The 17,019-nt window shown below is 42.2% G+C and overlaps 1 protein-coding gene across 1 annotated transcript; it reads right to left on the reverse strand.

The window, feature by feature from the left end:
* Nucleotides 1-364: 364 nt before the first annotated feature.
* On the reverse strand, nt 365-13,511 carry LOC148891667 (arylsulfatase I-like). Its single transcript, XM_089008698.1, has 11 exons — nt 13,374-13,511; nt 11,464-11,651; nt 11,141-11,280; nt 10,035-10,184; nt 9,885-9,959; nt 9,612-9,786; nt 7,974-8,210; nt 7,705-7,851; nt 3,408-3,552; nt 2,845-3,269; nt 365-1,805 (listed from the first exon to the last, which is right to left on the reverse strand). Exons 2-11 carry the CDS (start codon nt 11,644-11,646, stop codon nt 1,368-1,370), a joined length of 2,115 nt encoding a protein of 704 aa, XP_088864824.1. The 5' UTR covers nt 11,647-11,651; nt 13,374-13,511; the 3' UTR covers nt 365-1,367.
* Nucleotides 13,512-17,019: the final 3,508 nt, after the last annotated feature.

A 17,019-nucleotide genomic window follows, 5' to 3' on the forward strand; every position in this document is an offset into this window, starting at 1 on the left:
GAATGAAAATTGCCTGACACAAGTTCACTTCGAGCAAAATTAAAATAGTTATCTGGCATCCCCTAGTGGGCAATTAAGCACACACCATACTGTAAAAGTTTTGTTCAAACAATTCAAGTCGGTGTGAGATATGAAAAGACATTTTGGTTGAGGGCAGGTAGGTTTAATTGACCTATTGATTTTATAACTGATATCACTCGATGGCAACGGTCTTGTAAACAGTACTGTGGGTGAAGCTATTTGAAAACAAATTTGTGAAGGACAATGAAACAAATGTAGCCTGCAACACAATTGAAAAAAATAACGTTTCAGTTGCTTTTCACAATGTGTGCCACAAATTAAAAAAAAAAGCATTCATCTGGTCAACTTAGAATGGGAACATTGGATTTGCCTTTATTAGTCTCTCGTAATGGAGAAATTTACATTTGACAGCAGGAAAGTGATGAAAGGAATGAAAGTAGAAAAACAAAATACAGGAGCTGCTGGAAAGGCAGCCACTTTCGCGCCGCCGCCTTGAAGTCAAAAGAACAAAAAAAAACTCAATAACAAATAATATGACAACATAAAGACAGTCATTCCTTCTTAAGCAGTTCTAAATGAAAGAGGAGAGGATCAAAGCGTCCTTTTCAGCAGCGGATCATGGTGGAATGTGCACGTCGACTACAAGCTAAATGTTGAAAGCAAACGTGCAGCTGTAGCATCCATTGACGAAAAGAGTCTCACATCTCCTGTCCCACATAAATCCGCTTCAAATCCAAGCCTCGCGGCTACATCCGCATCGGCGCTCTGTGCTAACGCTCCTTTCTTCTTATCGCGGGCTTCTCAAGCCATTAAGGATTCATTTGAAAAATATTTGGCCTTATTAACTACTCAACACTCAGCCTGCGTTTGAACAAAGTTTGTCCAGAGATTTATAAGGGAGAAAAAATAGCACTTCTTGATTCTTAATTCCCACCTTCAAGTCCCATCTCAAAAGCCACCTATTTAAAATGGCATTTTCTGTGGAGCTCTCTCTCTGGTTTTTATTTATAATTGTATTTTATTTATTGTATTCTATTTGTGATTGTACTTTATTTATTATCGTACCTATGCTTGTCTGTGACTGTAAAGTGTCCTCCTTGGGAGCTTTGAAAGGCACTTGAAATGCAAATTATTAGAATAGATTTAAAAAGAAAGGTATATTTTCAGATGCAAATTCTGATTTATTGAATGCATTGTGTTTGAGAAACGAGTCCAAATGTTTTCATTGATAATCCAGTCAGTAATTTCCAGGGGGGCAAAAAGGTTCTTCCCGGTTTGGTCACTGCATTTTCGCTCCTTCTTTCCTTAATAAGACTTGTCTTGTGCAATTCCTGTTGTGATATCGATCATATCCGGCTGGACATGATCCTGGTGTTGAGTTTGTGGAAAAAGGCCTTGAGCTTGCACAGTCTGCATTTTTTGTTTTTCTGCTGGACCTTCTGTTGATACGTCTTAGCTCGATCTCGGTCCTGGTCTTGATTTAGGTCTCGTTCTTGGATCTGATCCATCCACGGCACCCAAGCGCCACCGTGTCTGTCAGGATGGGCACGCGGGTCATCGGGCGGGAAGTGGACTGGCACGGCGGTGCGGTTGTAGTAGGCAAGGCGCGCTAGTAGCTGGCGCACCACTTCCGGGCGCTGGAGGGAAAGGTCGCAGCGCTCATATGGGTCGGCGCTAATGTTGAAAAGCCAAATGTTTTTGATCACCTCACTGCCGTTTTGGCTCCAGAGCGACGGCAGCGCTCGCTCCAAGTTCCACCAGCGGCCTGCCAGTGTCGGTAGGACCTGTCCCCCCCCCCAAGAAATAAACAAAATGAATCTACCGTATTTTCCGGTGTATACGGTGCACCGGAGGTACATATAAGGTACATCCGCGGTGACTGGTGTGTTTTCAAACTTTTTCCATCTACAAGGTGCACTGGACTATGAGGCGCACCTTCAATGAATGAAAAAGGAAATAAGAGTCGGTGGCCGCTGACAGTCGTTGCGAGACCTCAATATTGCTTCACATATAAGGTGCACTTGCGTATAATCTTTTGAAGAAAATGAAGGCTTTTGGGTGCGCCTTATACACCGGAAAATACAATCATTAAAAGAAATGTAACTGGTAACTTTCAAAAGATCTCACAAAAATACCAATTGTAATGATTAACTCATTTACTGCCATTCCCAAATTTACTCTGGAATTGAAAATATGACAGAGCGCCATTCCCAAATTTGTTCAGGTTTTGGGTGCCGATAAAACACTGGCCAGACCTTTGGAAAGGTTTTTTTCCTTTCCACAAGGGGGCAGCATTTTCCATGTTACTGCTTTGTTCCAGCTTCAGCTGTTAAAGCGCTATATAAACCGATATGTATGTACAGGTATTGCATTTCATTTTGGACAGCTTCCCTCATTTCAAACTCTTATAACTCCAGACCCATCTCATTTAGGAATAAACTCTTTTTTTTCCTGATGACAGAAGAGTATCTAAGGTTTCTTACGCCGCATTGAATGTTTATGTTGTCCTAAAACTCAGTATTCTGTGGATCCTGGAATTTGAGTGACAATGACAAAAACCCTGGCAGGAGTGGACACATTTTTGCATGTCTGGCGGTGAATGAGTTAACATGAAAATGAGTTTTCTCAATGTTTTTCCTTTAAATAAAACGAATCTGGACATACACACACACAAAACCAAATTTACAGACATTTTTAAGCATTTCTCAAGGCATAAGGCATAAATATCCCCCAACCCCCTTTCATAGAATATCCCAGACAAATTATACAACATTTTTATGTTGGGGAAAAAAAGGTTAGAATCCTAATTTTTAAACAAAGTACCTGAGGCGGGACCCACTCTCCATGTCCGGGGTCTCCAGTAAGCAGTTTCCAATCTCCGACCCTGATGGCCGCCTGGACCGAGGTGTCCCACACGGGCGACTCGAAGAGCTCGTCGCTGCCATCTGGAGGCGTCGCGTCAGCGGAAGAAATACGGCGTGACAACGACGCAGGTTTAGGAGAGCGTTTGGCCTTGAGGCGCGACCGGGGCTTGCTTTTGGACCGTGACAGGTTGTGCTCTGGATAAGTGGTCCTTCTGGACTTGGACGAGCGAGTGTTGGACCGGTCCTGGCGACCTTTGAGCTCGGAGTACAACTTTCTGGTTGTGGACTTTGGTAACTTGAATGCAGACTTTTGCTTGGGTCTCTGCTTTAGGAATGTCTTCTTTTTCTTTTGCTTCTTCCTCTTCTTGTTGGGCTTCTTGAATCCTTTGGAGAGAGAAAGAGAGAGCCTCATGTTGAACCCATAATGCTCATACTCCTGCTGTATTTTTGACACCAACAAAATGTCTCTTTTTCTTTTTTCTTTTACCCCGGCGACCTTCTTCTCGTAGGTCACAGATTTACCTTTGGCTCCGCGTCGAACATCCCGGTCACGGGTGGCCGTGGGTGGCTTATGTAGAGGGTCAATATTGTGCAGGATCTCCTGGCGAGGAGACACTTTGCCTTCACTGATGGCGGCCCACACGTCAAAGCCATCCAGACCTTGGCTCTGTGGGGAAAGGAAAACCACCTTGGTGCTCACTGGCTAACTTTCATTTGGAAAATAAACAAATACTACTGTATTTTCCGGTGTATAAGGTGCACTCAAAAGCCTCAATTTCCTTCAAAAGATGACCATGTATGTGCCTTATACACAGGTGCGCCTTATATGTGAAGTCATATTGAGCCACAACAAGTCTAGCAACAACTGTCAGTAGCCATCGACTATTTCCCCGCGTAGAAGTCGTGCATAACCACAGCATCTACTGTAGTGGCTTATAATGTGTTGTGACTTATATTTGGAAAACGTTGATATATTTATAGATTATTTGGAAACGTTTTTTTCATTCATTGAAGGAGCGCCTTGTAGTTCGGTGCGCCTTATATATGGAACAAGTTTGAAAATACACCATTCATTGGGTATGCTCCTTATACCTCACACACTGGAAACTACGGTAATATGAAAATACTTCAAGCGATTCACACCTATGTCAAAGCAGAATGGAGTGTACTGAATGCTGTATCTTGTGCTTGAATATAAATGCAGATAGTGTAGTTTGCGCACACTTGTGATGTCAAGCATGTCATTTGGAATTTCAGTTCAGGAATTGGCTGCTTGACTTGTGGAAGTTTATTGTTTTAATCCCAAGGCGGCCAAAAGTAAAAACTACTGTCAAAACATGCGCGGGCGAGCTGGCTTCCAACTTTGTTATGCGAGAAGCGCCAATAAAACTCCAACATTGATGTTTCGTGTCATCCTAAAAGCATCCATAAGCTCCATGTTTTGTGCACGGCTGACATCTCAAGAGCGCATCCATTTCCATTACTGTCAAACTTTTGACGTTTCCGACTACAATGGAAAACTTGCCAATGCTTGGACACGGCTCGCTCACACACATTTAAACTTTATTGCTATTTCCCAAAAGCACTTTCAAGAACAAGCAAAAGCTTTTACAGCTTCATTGAACTGTGCGGAGGAAACTTTATCTTTTTTTTTTAATTCCTTTCTTTGTTTCTAGGGAAAAAGAACTGCACATTGAGTGGCAGAATTATTTTGATCCATATTAAAAACCCTCCAATTTGCATGGTTCACTCTGTAGTTACTTTTACACCTTAATGAAACCGTTACCATGTGTGGTTAGCCAATTGAGAAAGTGCTGAGAGGCCTAGTTTGGAATAGAAATATCACCCACCATCTGGTCCATTTAATCCTGGCAGTCATAACTGTGATCACAATTAAAATCCGAATAAAATGTTTGATTTTGTAGCCCTTGGATCATGAACAATTTAATTAAATTTAAAACAGGCAAGAAGTGGCTCTCGAGGAACCGCAGTTTGTAATTTATTTTTCTTCTGAGAAAGTTGGACTTTTATATACATGAGTATATTTTTTACAAAGTGTGTATCTTTGGAGTTATTTAAAGGACAACCGACATCAGTTTTTTGTTTCAAAAATTAAAACAATGGCTTCAGATTCTGAGAATATGCTTTCTCGTTACACCTCCAGTTATGAATATGATTCAAATAGTTCTGAAGAGGAAAGCATACATGTTTGCAATCGATTAAAGAATTTATTCCGTGCAATTTTGAGGCAACATTGGGGGAAAATCTCTCACCCAAAAAGAGGCAGAAAATGGCGTCCAAGCTCCTGGGAGGAATTAATCAGCCCATTTCCACAGGCTGATAAATTCCTTCCATGGAGCTAAGTCGCCCTCTTCTGGCAGCTTTTGGGTGCAACACGAGGTCCCCAGACCAAACATGTACAGCAAAATACATTGACGTGATGGAAGGACTGCTACAATGTGTATTTTTGTCGGTCAGTGGCGTTCCTTCAGTGACGTCACGTACGGACTCGTCACCAACTCAAAAACTAGACTTCTGGAATATTCAGTGTGAGTCTTAAAACGTAAAATATAGCTGTATGCGGTGGAATCTTTGTAAAATACGCTCAGTAGAAGTCATTGGAAGCGATTTTCCAAATTATGGACACGACTTGTCCGGAGACGTCGGTTGTTCTTTAAAGGCTCCATTAAAAATTGCTTTTATGAAGCATAAATAAGCAAAAACGCGACTTTAAAAAAAAATATTACAGTAAAGTCTCGTTATATCGATACGCAAGGGAATCCGAAAAAATTTCGATGTAACGGGACTATCGATATATCCGATCCTGGGGGGGGGGGGGTGCGTAAATGCGGCATCTTTGTTATGGCATGTAATTTCATCATTGGGTTCATGGATTGCGTATCTAACATGTTTTTTGTACAGTAGTGAAGTGAAAAATAAAGTTGTGCATAAAATAAAAACGTCTTTACACTTTTTAATGACTATTTCCTTTCAAAAATGCAACCAACCAATGCTAAATCGTCAAGTTCTATTCACACGAAGCCACGAACGCCAGCATGTACAATCATATGAAAAACAGTGATTGTTGCAAACAATAAAGATATCTGGATGCAACACAATTAAATACTGTACATGGATGAAAAACCAAAACTGCAACGTTTACATAACTTACGTGACGTTCGAGAGTGGCTGAATAGAATGCCGGCGCGCAGCTGTGACGTTACAACAGCTTTTTGACTGACTCAAGAAACACAAAAAGTGATGTTGGTTGCCCTTTAATGCACAGTATGGAATGTACAGTCATTTTCAAAATCATGACGCTTCAGCAGACAAAACAACAAACATTGTTGCAAAAAACGCTTGCATTCATGTAACAGTACATGTACATAACACTGCAATTAGTATGTATGTAAGCTATTTAAAAAAGTCATCAATCTTCTTCTGCTTCCCATTTTTATATTTTAATATGAACACTTCCATCTTGTTTAACGTTTCTAAAAAACCGGATGCATTTTCTACGGATTCAAAGAAAGATCGCGTGTCCGCAACCCCTTGCAACGCTTTTGTCGAAGTTGCAAAAGGTGTGCATTCAGTCGCTTCTTCTTCATCGTCATCAGCATCATCATCATCACGGGAATCTCCTGTGGCAAACTTGGCTTTGACCTCCGCTGCGATATCCGCATCTGATGAGCTTGGGAATGTCGCAATGTCTTTGTCGACTGCGACATACGATGCAATGTCGGCGACTTTTAGCTTTTCAGCCAACACTGCAAGAGGAATGTTGTCGTCATCTTCTTCGTTAGCTGCAGATGTTTCCTCACTGCACCCTGGATTTTCAAATTTGCAGTGACGGAAGCAGTTCTTGATGGTGTTTTCGGACACCGTGCTCCACGCTTTGGAAATTGCTCTGATGGCATCCAAAACAGTCCATTGTTGAAGACACACGAGCAGCCGTCTGATACACACGAGCTGCCGTCTGAAAATGGCGTCTGCTCGGGAGAGCTGCTCACGTAACAAGACACGTGACCAAGTTGACCAATGGCGCGACGGATATATCGATGTAAACAACAAAAATGGCCGGCGGGGGATGAAAAGGAGCACCGTAATAACCGGATTATCGTAACAACCGGGTATCGTACTAAACGGTACTAATTATACATAAAAAGACTAGAAATGTGCAAGGGAAATGAAAATAATATCGTAATAAGCGGTACTATCGTTATAACCGATATCGATATAACGAGACTTTACTGTATATATATTTTTTTTTCAACCTTTTCAATTGCCTGAGACCGTTGCTTCGGCAACACAGAAGCACCCTGAGCCACACATAGCCATGGTCGACTTAACGTACTGGGACACTAAGTCACACAAACACACACCTTGTTCGTGTGTTTTGATGAGTTCCTTCTTCTGCTCAACCGTAATTTTCTTGAGTGTCTTCTTCGGCTTAACATTAGCCTGTGGTGGGGTCTTTTTTGGTCCCATAATAGCAAAAGTACTCCACTCGATAACAAACCACATCCACACTCAAAGAAAGGGGGTGACGAAAACTAGTCCACCATCGCGCCGTGTGGTTTGGTTTGTCCGCCAAAAACTAGTTTGTCAGCCGACACTAAATTCCTGTGAATTTAATGTTCGTGAGGTGAAAGGTTCATGAGCTGAAACGTTCGTGTTGCGTAGCTGTCACTGTATATAAAATTACAGCCAAAATTACAAACAAAGGCGAGTAGATTTTTTTCCCAAGTGCTGTTGTTAAACCCGCTTTTTTCCCTCAAGCTTTTAGTGCGGGAAAACTGGTCTAGTATTCGTGACTGACCTGGCTGACGTTTCCTCCAGCGAGCCCTACCAAGGTTGGGAACCAGTCGGTGATGTGAACAAGAGCCTTTGACACACGCCTCCGCCGCCGAAGCAAGGGGCTGTGCACAAACGCCACACCGCGGATACCGCCCTCCCAGTATGTACCCTAAAAATCACAAAAGCACGTCATATGATCACCGGTATGACTTTTCGCCCTTTGTAATGTAATGAAGGTGACTCGACATTGCCCATGTACGGTGGCCCGCTGAGATTTTATTTTTCCGTTACCTTTCGACCCCGTAGCGGCCAGTTGCTCCCGCCCGTGAAGGGCTGCGCACCGTTGTCGGTGGAGTAGACGATGACGCTGTCGCGGTACAAGCCTGACTTGCGCAGGGCGTAAGTAACGTTGCGTACCGCCTCGTCCACTGTTGACACCATTGCGGCGAACTTGCGTCGCGCTACGTCGGCCATGCCGCGGTACGGGTAGATGTACGACTTGGGCGGCTGTAGCGGCGTGTGCACCGCCTGTACAGAGAGGGGAAGAAAACTGTTTCGGGAACAAACTCAAGACTAAAGTCATCACAATAGGTCAAAATTAACTCAATCGCTGCCATTCCTGAATTTATTCAGGAAGTTAAAAGCATGACGTGGAGCACCATTCCCGAATTTGCACGGGCTTTGGTTTTTCTTGGGGGAATGTTTTTCCCTCCCATGAGGGGGCAGCATTTGCCTTTTGTCCATGTTAGCGCTTTGTTACAGCTTCAGCTGTTGTTAATGTGCTATATATAAATACAGTAAAGTCTTGTTATATCGATATTGGTTATATCGATAGTACTGCTTATTACGATACTATTTCTATGAACGCAAGGAGAAAATTTACATGCCGCAGGATCGGATATATCGACAGTCCGGTTATATCGATATTTTTTCCGACTCCCAAGAATATCGATATAACGAGACTTTACTGTATATAATCAATATGTAGAGTGTGGGCGACCAGGTAGTCGAGTGGTTAGCACACCACGTGGGTTTTCTCCGGGTCCTCCGGTTTTCTCCCACATTCCAAATTGTCCCGAGGTGTGAGAGTGACTGTTGTTTTTTCCTTGTGTGCCCTGCGATTGGCTGGCAACCAATTCAGGGTGTCCCCCGCCTCGTGCCCGAAGACAGCTGGGATTGGCTCCAGCACCCCCCGCAACCCTAATGATGATAGATGTGTATTGTGTTGTATTTTGTACAGCTGCTCCTTTTCAAGCTCAGATAACTCCAGAATTATATTTTAGGAATTAACTCTTTTTTCTGATTAAAGAAGAGAGTCTAAAGTTTCTTACGCTGCCTTGAATAGTTAGGTAGTCCTAAAACTCAATATTTTGTGAGTCCTGCATTTTGAGTGAAAATGACAAAAACCCTGGCGCTGGAGTGGACACATCGTCTGGCAATGAATGAGTTAAGATTTTTTTTCAAACAATTCTAATGACTAATGATCCGTTTTATCGAAAACTTATATTAACCTTTTCAGGAACAACGATTACTACTGTGGACAGTTTATCATTTTATCATGTTACAACACCGGTGTCAAAGTCAGGGCCCGGGGGCCAAATCTGGCCCGCCAAATCATTTTATTCGGCCCGGGAAATCAAATGAAACGTGAAATTCCATGATGCTTGCTAAAGTCCCAAACATAATTTAAAATTGTCAAATATAAATCACAGTCATTATTTTTGAATTGAAATATGAAAAGTAGTTATTCATTAATTTGTTGTGCGCTCTATATGTAATATGTGGAGGAGATGAAACATTCTAATGGCTCCCCTAAATATCCCCCGGGAGGAAACCATAACTACAATGTGGCCCATGGCAAAAAATGAGTTAACAGAACGGTTAACAGAATAGTTTGTTTTTGGTTTGTTTTTTTTGGACCTAACATACCTGGAGGGAAAGGAGCATGAAGATCGGTTGCCGGGTTGGATCATGACTCTGGAGGATCTTGCGAGCTCGCTGCGTGAAGAGTGTGGTGGAGTATTTGCCCTCGTGACCCCAGGCCACGCTTTCATTCTCGTGGAGGTCGTAGCCACACAAACCGGGGCCGTCGCACGAACCGTAACTGCACACGTGCCACACACACACGCGCTTGTTTTCACTTCATCACATCACGTGGAGAATGACTTCTGTTGCAACATCCCAAAATGTGCAAAGGTGTACCTGTAGTAGTCCACACTTCCTGTGAGAGATCCAAAGAAGGAGTCAAACCCCTTTCTGGTGGGCAGGCAGGCCTTCCTGGGGAACAAAACGTTTCGGTGGAGTCAGACTTAGCGATCCGATTGTTGTGCAACTTCACTGCTGGACGCTCACGTGTAGAAACCGAGATGCCACTTCCCCACCATGTGCGTGGCGTAACCGGCCTGGCGCAGCCTTTGCGGCAGCGTGTCCAAGTGGGGGGGTAGGCAACTTGGCTGGCTTGGCCTGATGATAGAATGCTGGAGGCCCGTGTGGATCTGGTACCTGCCCGCCCCAAACAACACTTATGGGACACAAGCAGTGCAGCGGTACGGTGATACCTCCGCATACGAATGCTTCAGCTCACAAACTTTTCGCCTCACGAACATTAAATTCGCGAGCATATAGTCTCAGTTGACGAACTAGTTTTCGGCGGACGAACCAAACCACACAGCGCCACGGTGACTAGTTTTCAGCAGATGAACACCAAACCACACGGTTGAACAGTACCACGGTGGCTGGCGGACTAGTTTTCGTCACCTCCTTTCTTTGAGTGCAGATGTGGTTTGTTATCGAGTGGAGTACTTTTGCTATTACAGGACCGAAAAACACCCCACCACAGGCTAATGTTAAGCCGAAGAAGACACGAAAGAAAATTACGGTCGAGCAGAAGAAGGAGCTCATTAAAACACACGAACAAGGTGTGTGTTTGTGTGACTTAGCGTCCCAGTACCAGTATGCTAAGTCGACCATTGCTACGTGTGGCTAAGGGTGTTTCTGTGTTGTCAAAGCGACGGTCTCAGAAAATAGAAGAGGTTGAAAAACTTCTGTTGATTTGGATTAACGAAAAGCAGCTAGCAGGGGACAGTGTGAGCGAGGGTTTTATCGCCGAGAAAGCACGGCAACTTCACTCGGATATCATCAAGAGGCAACTACATCAGCGGCCATCACAGAAGTAAATGAAACAACTTTATTGCACAGTACAGTTTATTTCTTTAATTACAACACAATAGCACATTTGCTATACATAAAATAAGGTATATTTTGTGTAGTTTTAAGGCTTATTTAGTCGAAAATTAAGTTTTATGGGGACCTGGGAATGGATTATTCTCATTTTAATGGTTTCTTATGGGAAATAAATGTTCGGGAGACAAACTTTTCGCATTACAGACACTTTCTCGGAACTAATTAAGTTTGTGAGCTGAGGTATCACTGTACTTCTACAAGTAGTTCGCTCGTACCTGCCGGTGAGTAGCTGGCTGCGTGAAGGCGTACAGATGGGCTGGACGTAGTAGTTCTCCAGTTTGACCCCCTCCGCCGCCAACTTGTCCAACGTGGGCGTCTTGATGCTTGGATTGTGGTAGCCGATGTCGTTGAAGCCCTGAAAGGGGGAAAAGTTCACAGGTCATCGTCATCTGTACCTATTTTGACCCCGCCATTGACATTAGCTTGCAAAATGTTTCCATTTTTCATCTGATTTTATTCTCGCATACTTCAGACCCCCCACCACTAGATGGCAGCAGCGGCCTTCATAACATCAGTCCACCTGGCATTTCACACCCACCTGATCGTCAATGAGGATGAAGATGATGTGTGGCTGCTTCCTGCCACCCTTCGCTGAGGCGGTGTCGTTCTCTACATCGTCTTTCTCGTCATTGCGACGCTCGTTCCGATAACCACAGAAGACGAGGTGCAAGTGGACAACGGAGAGCAGCACGAGCAGCGATGTGGCGGTGGCAGCTCGCATCTTGACTGCGGGGACCACAAACGTCAGATTTTAGGTGGGTCACACCGCCAAAAACACAAAGTCAGCATTTTTTTTCTCCTACTTTGTTTTTCAGGGCTTCCAAAAGAGTGAACAACATCACCAGAGGCTCTTACCTCATTCAGTGCCATTCACGAATGTATTCCGGAATTTAAAATATGATAGAGCGCCATTCCCGAATTTGTTCGGGTTTTGTTTTTTCATGCTCGGGTGCCGGTAAAGCGCTGGCTATGGCCTCTGGATTTTTTTTTCCTTTCCACAAGGGGGCATAATTTCCCTTTTTCCATGTTAGCGCTTTGTTCCAACCTCAGCTCTTGTTAAAGCAATACATAAACCAATATGTACAGTATCTATTGCATTGTATTTTGCACAGCCGCCCTCATTTCAAGCTCATAACTCCATATCCATATAATTTAGGAATTAACTTTTCTGGTGAAAGCTGTATTCAATGTTTATGTAGTCCTAAAACTTAAAATTCTGTGGGTCCTGGAATTCGAGTGACAATGACAAATACTGTGGCACTGGAGTGGACACATTTTTGCACATGTCTGGCAGTGAATGAGTTAAGAGAAAGAACATACCCCAAAAAGTGATGTTTTCGCTAGTTAGCTTGTTTTTACACTTGTGTGATCCTTAAAAAATGCATAGCAGAAAAATACCTGTGGTAGTATGATTTATGACACAAAGTATTTTCAAATAATTAGAAATTTAAAAACAAGCCATTTCTAATAAAACAAACACATTGTAGCAAATGCAACTGAATTAATGCCAAAAAGTTATTTAAAAACATCATTTGTTCAATATTTCCAGATTTTTTTTAAAAAAATACAGGATATTACAAATACTGTACCTTCACAGTGCTCAAAGTAAAAATTGAAATATAACCATGATCAGTCTCCAAGGTTAATTGAGACATTTGGCACAGTTGATAAAGTTTTATTTGGACATCAAGCATAGTGAAGAAGTCCACAACAATTTTGGTGAAGATTGGTGGCAGTTTTCTGGAATCACATGAGATTGATCTTTTTCTTTCCATCAGAAAACTTTTGCCATTCATAAAATCCAAAATATCACCATCATTTGTATTCATAAACAGAAGAGGGTATGAGTAGATATGTGAACTTGAAATTTGTTTTTCCAGACAAAATTATTTTAATTATTAAAAAAGCTTTTTTAGATTGTCCCTATGTAGACAAACAGTGAGCTGGTGACCAATCTGACTTTAGGGCTCATAAATATAATTGACTGCTCATCTGTCAGTCTCAGGTCCCATGTTGCCACTGCGTGGACTAGTCCCCAACCGGTGTCAAGGCACGTAAAAGACAATCAATGGACTGGTCACATCGAAGGAAAAAACGCATAATTTTGACCAACATTTGACTGGTAGATATTTGACACTAATGACTGTTCGACAGTCTTCAATGAAGCGAAAAACCAGGTTGGGAAATTTGAGAGGAAAACCCACACAAGTAAGAACATGCAAAAACCTCGCGGCACGACCGAGATTCAAACACAGAACTTCACAACGCCAAACAAAACATGCTAACCACTAGTTACTACACTGTGGTGCATTTATTACACAATTGTTGTTATTTATTGAATTTAAAGGATGACAAGACATATAATCTGACGTGATACAGAGTGAGATTCATTCGAGCCATCTATCAATCAAGCAAGCAACCAATTACAGTAGTCCATCAAGAATATACCTTGATGTCTAGGCGAACTGGGTCACTTCATTCTCGTCCTTGCTGTTCGAAGTTCGCCGAGGACGCCGCCGCATGTCCTCAAGTTTCCAAGCGAGCTTTCCCTTCCCAAAAACTTCACACTCCCACTTGAAGAAAAGGAGAAGGGGGAAAAATCTACACTCGTCAAGTCGTACACGTAATCATTTAACAGAAAATCCAAATTGATGCTCCAAAATAAAAGTTAGGCAGAGGGCGCCAACGCGGCAAAATAGTAACGTCAAAGTGCCAAATGTGTTTTTGTTGATAACGACAGAAATAATCATTAAAACATCCTTAGGTAGCCATTTTGGTTGATTATGACCCGCTAAAAAATGTCAGTAGTTCCCGATGCTGCACAGCAATATGGCAACGAGCACAATTTAGACGACCACGGACAGTGTTTTGTACGTTTATTTGTTTTTTGGTTGTTTGTTTACCGCCACACAAAGAATAAGCCCTTATTTAATGTTACATATACAGTAAAGTAATACATGCACCAACAAGTCAGAGTAAACACTTATTATTTTGAAAAGGAAAGCCGGGCTATATCCGTCGCAGCTGCCGGTATCTAATTTTTCAGAGTGGGAAACCTGATCTTAAAATGAAGCCCAAAATGACCCTTTCACGCTGTTTTTCATTTTAAGCTTTTGTGGAAACGAACAAAGAAATATTTCAGTTTTAAACATTATCTGCGGTTTAAACATTATATGCGTCTCCGCATTAACAAATGCTGAAAACGTCTGGTAACAAGAAACAGGCCATCTGGCAAGGTGATGAATAATGCTTAAAGGACAACCGACGTCTCCGGACAAGTTGTGTCCATAATTTTTAAAATGGCTTCCAATGACTTCTACTGGGCGTATTTTAATAAGATTCCACAGCATATAGCTATATTTTATGTTTTAAGACTCGCGCTGAACAATCAGGAAGTCTTGTTTTTGAGATGGTGACGAGTCCGTACGTGACGTCAGAAAAGGACCGCCTCCTCACCGTAAAAAAGACGCATTGTAGCGGTCCTTCCATCATGTAAATGTATTTTGCTGTACATGTTTGGTCTGGGGACCTCGTGTTGCACCCAAAAGCCGCCAAAAGGCCAGAAGAGGGCGTCCAAGCGCCATATAAGGAATTTATCAGCCTGTGAAAACGGAGGTGGCAACAGGAGGTCGCCATTTTGTGCCTCTTTTTCTGGGTGAGAGATGTTCCCCCAATGTTGCCTCAAAATGGCACAAATAAATTCTTTAATCGATTGCAAAAATGTATGCTTTCCTCTTCAGACTATTTGAATCATATCCATAACTGGATGTGTAACAAGAAAGCATATTCTCAGAATCTGAAAGCCATTGTTTTGATTCACAAGCAATGCATGACGTCTTGGCGTGACGTCACGAACTGGGGGCGGGACTTTCTGAAAATGCCCAATTCGCAGCTCAATTTTTTGCAGATTTTGGACACATAAAGTCATTTTTATTAGTGTTTTGCATTTGACTAAAAATATTATACTGTGTGTTTTGGGTATTTTAGATGCTATAAAACGTTTTTCTGGTGTCAGTTAAAAAACAAATAAGTGACGTTGGTTGTCCTTTAATGAATGTAATAAGGACGCACTTTCAGCCTGAACAAAAGCGAACGTATTTTCCGAGCACTTTGAATAAAAACAGGCTTGAGCAAATACCTGTTAAACAAATAATATTAATTCCAATGTTGTCGTAGAGAGGGTTACTTATATCATAATCGCACAATTGGGTGATTAGATAATACAATTTGAATACAGTAAAGTCTCGTTATATCGATATTCAAGGGAGTCCGAAAAAATATCGATATAACCGGGACTATCGATATATCCGACCCTGTTTGCATGTAATTTTCTCCATGCGTGCATAGAAATAGTATCGATATAACCGGGACTATCGATATATCCGATATCGATATAACGAGACTTTACTGTAATTACATGTAACATAGCTGGACAAGAGAGTACTGTAATCTCCCCGGACCCGCGTGGGTTTTCTCCGGGTCCTCCGGTTTCCTCCCACACTCCAAAAACATGCATGGCAGGCAGATTGACAACTCCAAATTGTCCCTAGGTGTGAGTGTGAGAGTGACTGTTGTATGTCTTTGTGTGCCCTGCGATTGGCTGGCAACCAATTCAGGGTGTCCCCCGCCTCGTGCCCGAAGACAGCTGAGATAGGCTCCAGCACCCCCCGTGACCCTAATGAGGAATAAGCGGTACGGAAAATGGATGGATGGATTTTTTACTTAATGTTACTTCCGGGTTGAGTGAAGCTGGTGCGTGTGGCTGCCGCTGCTCACCCGCAGAAAAAATATCCTGTGACTGTAAAGTGTCCTTGAGAGTTTTGAAAGGCGCTATCAATGAAATTTATTATTATTATTATTATTATTACACGAGACGTTTTAAATATAATTTTCCCTGCGCGTTATTGTTGTTTTAAGCATGCCACTGAGTGTGATGAGTGTTCAAATCTGCAGCGTGTGCATATTCCACTGATACAAAATATGCTAGAAAGAGAATGTGCAGAGTGATTTATTGAAGTGGGAGCATTGCCAAATCACTGGGTGTCTTCACAGTAAGGAATTGTCAAATGTCCTGTAAAAATGCCTCCAAAAAGACATCAGGATTTCTTTGGCTGACATCTTGCGGTTACTGTTGTTGTATTGTCATTAATGACCGGTGTATTGTATTACAATTGAATTATAATAAATGAACAATGAACGTCTTCCCTACATTTTATTGATTTAGCAACTCTGCATTTCACCGTGCAGAGTTTTTATATTCAATTCCAGTTCCGGCCGCGCTGTATAGAGCTTTCATGTTCTCTCCATGCCTGCGTGGTTTTCCTCCGAGTCCTCCGGTTTCCTCCCACATTCCAAAAGCATTCATTGGAGGTTGATTGAATACTGTATTTGAAATCTAATTTAAAGCAGATTCTTCACTTACAGACAGTGTAGGTGTTCAAATACCTGACATATACCTTACCTTAATACCTTACACTGTCTGCAAGTAAAGAATCTGCTTTAAATTAGATATAAAGTAGACAGGATGAACTTAGTACAACGATGCATTCGAAATCATCCCTCGGTGTAAGTATGAGCACGGATCGTTCTTTGTCTCCATATGTGCCCTGCAATTAGCTGGCAACCGGTTCTGGGTGTCCCTCGCCCACTGCCAGAAGACTGGTGCAGTAGGCTCCGGAAACCCGGCGACCCATTTAAATATAACCATTGTGAAGATGAAGTGGATTTGAAAATGGATGCATAGATGGATAGATTATATTTTATGAAGTCAATAAATTAGTCTTCCATTACGATGTCAGAATACCACGTTGCCTTCCAAAAAATATTGTAGTGTTCCGTTTGTACAATAATATAGCTGCACAACAATAATACACGTTAATATTTAAATATCTTGTCATGGTTGCTAACATGTAATAATACTACATTGTTGTTGTGTGTCGTCATAGGTATCGCGATAGGTATCGTTAATAAACTGTCGTAATAAGTATCGCGATAGATATCGTTAACATTATTTGATTGACCGATGTTACTTCCGCGTGTGCGTAATGTTCCTTCGAAAACCACAACTCCCATAACACATCTCGCCGTGAAACGA

Source organism: Hippocampus bargibanti, linkage group LG11 (genome assembly GCF_051943395.1).
Source record: "Hippocampus bargibanti isolate YZ-2025 linkage group LG11, ASM5194339v1, whole genome shotgun sequence".
NCBI classification, from domain to species: Eukaryota; Metazoa; Chordata; class Actinopteri; order Syngnathiformes; family Syngnathidae; genus Hippocampus; species Hippocampus bargibanti.

Bases quoted from the DNA above. Each gene is read 5' to 3' on its own strand.
- LOC148891667 (XM_089008698.1), bottom strand. From the start codon at position 11,646: ATGCGAGCTGCCACCGCCACATCGCTGCTCGTGCTGCTCTCCGTTGTC. The intron at 3,553-7,704 runs GTCAGTCACGAA...CTTTCCCCACAG, and splicing joins CTGGAGGAAACGTCAGCCAG to AGCCAAGGTCTGGATGGCTT. The intron at 3,270-3,407 runs GTAAATCTGTGA...CTCTCTCCAAAG, and splicing joins TGTTCGACGCGGAGCCAAAG to GATTCAAGAAGCCCAACAAG.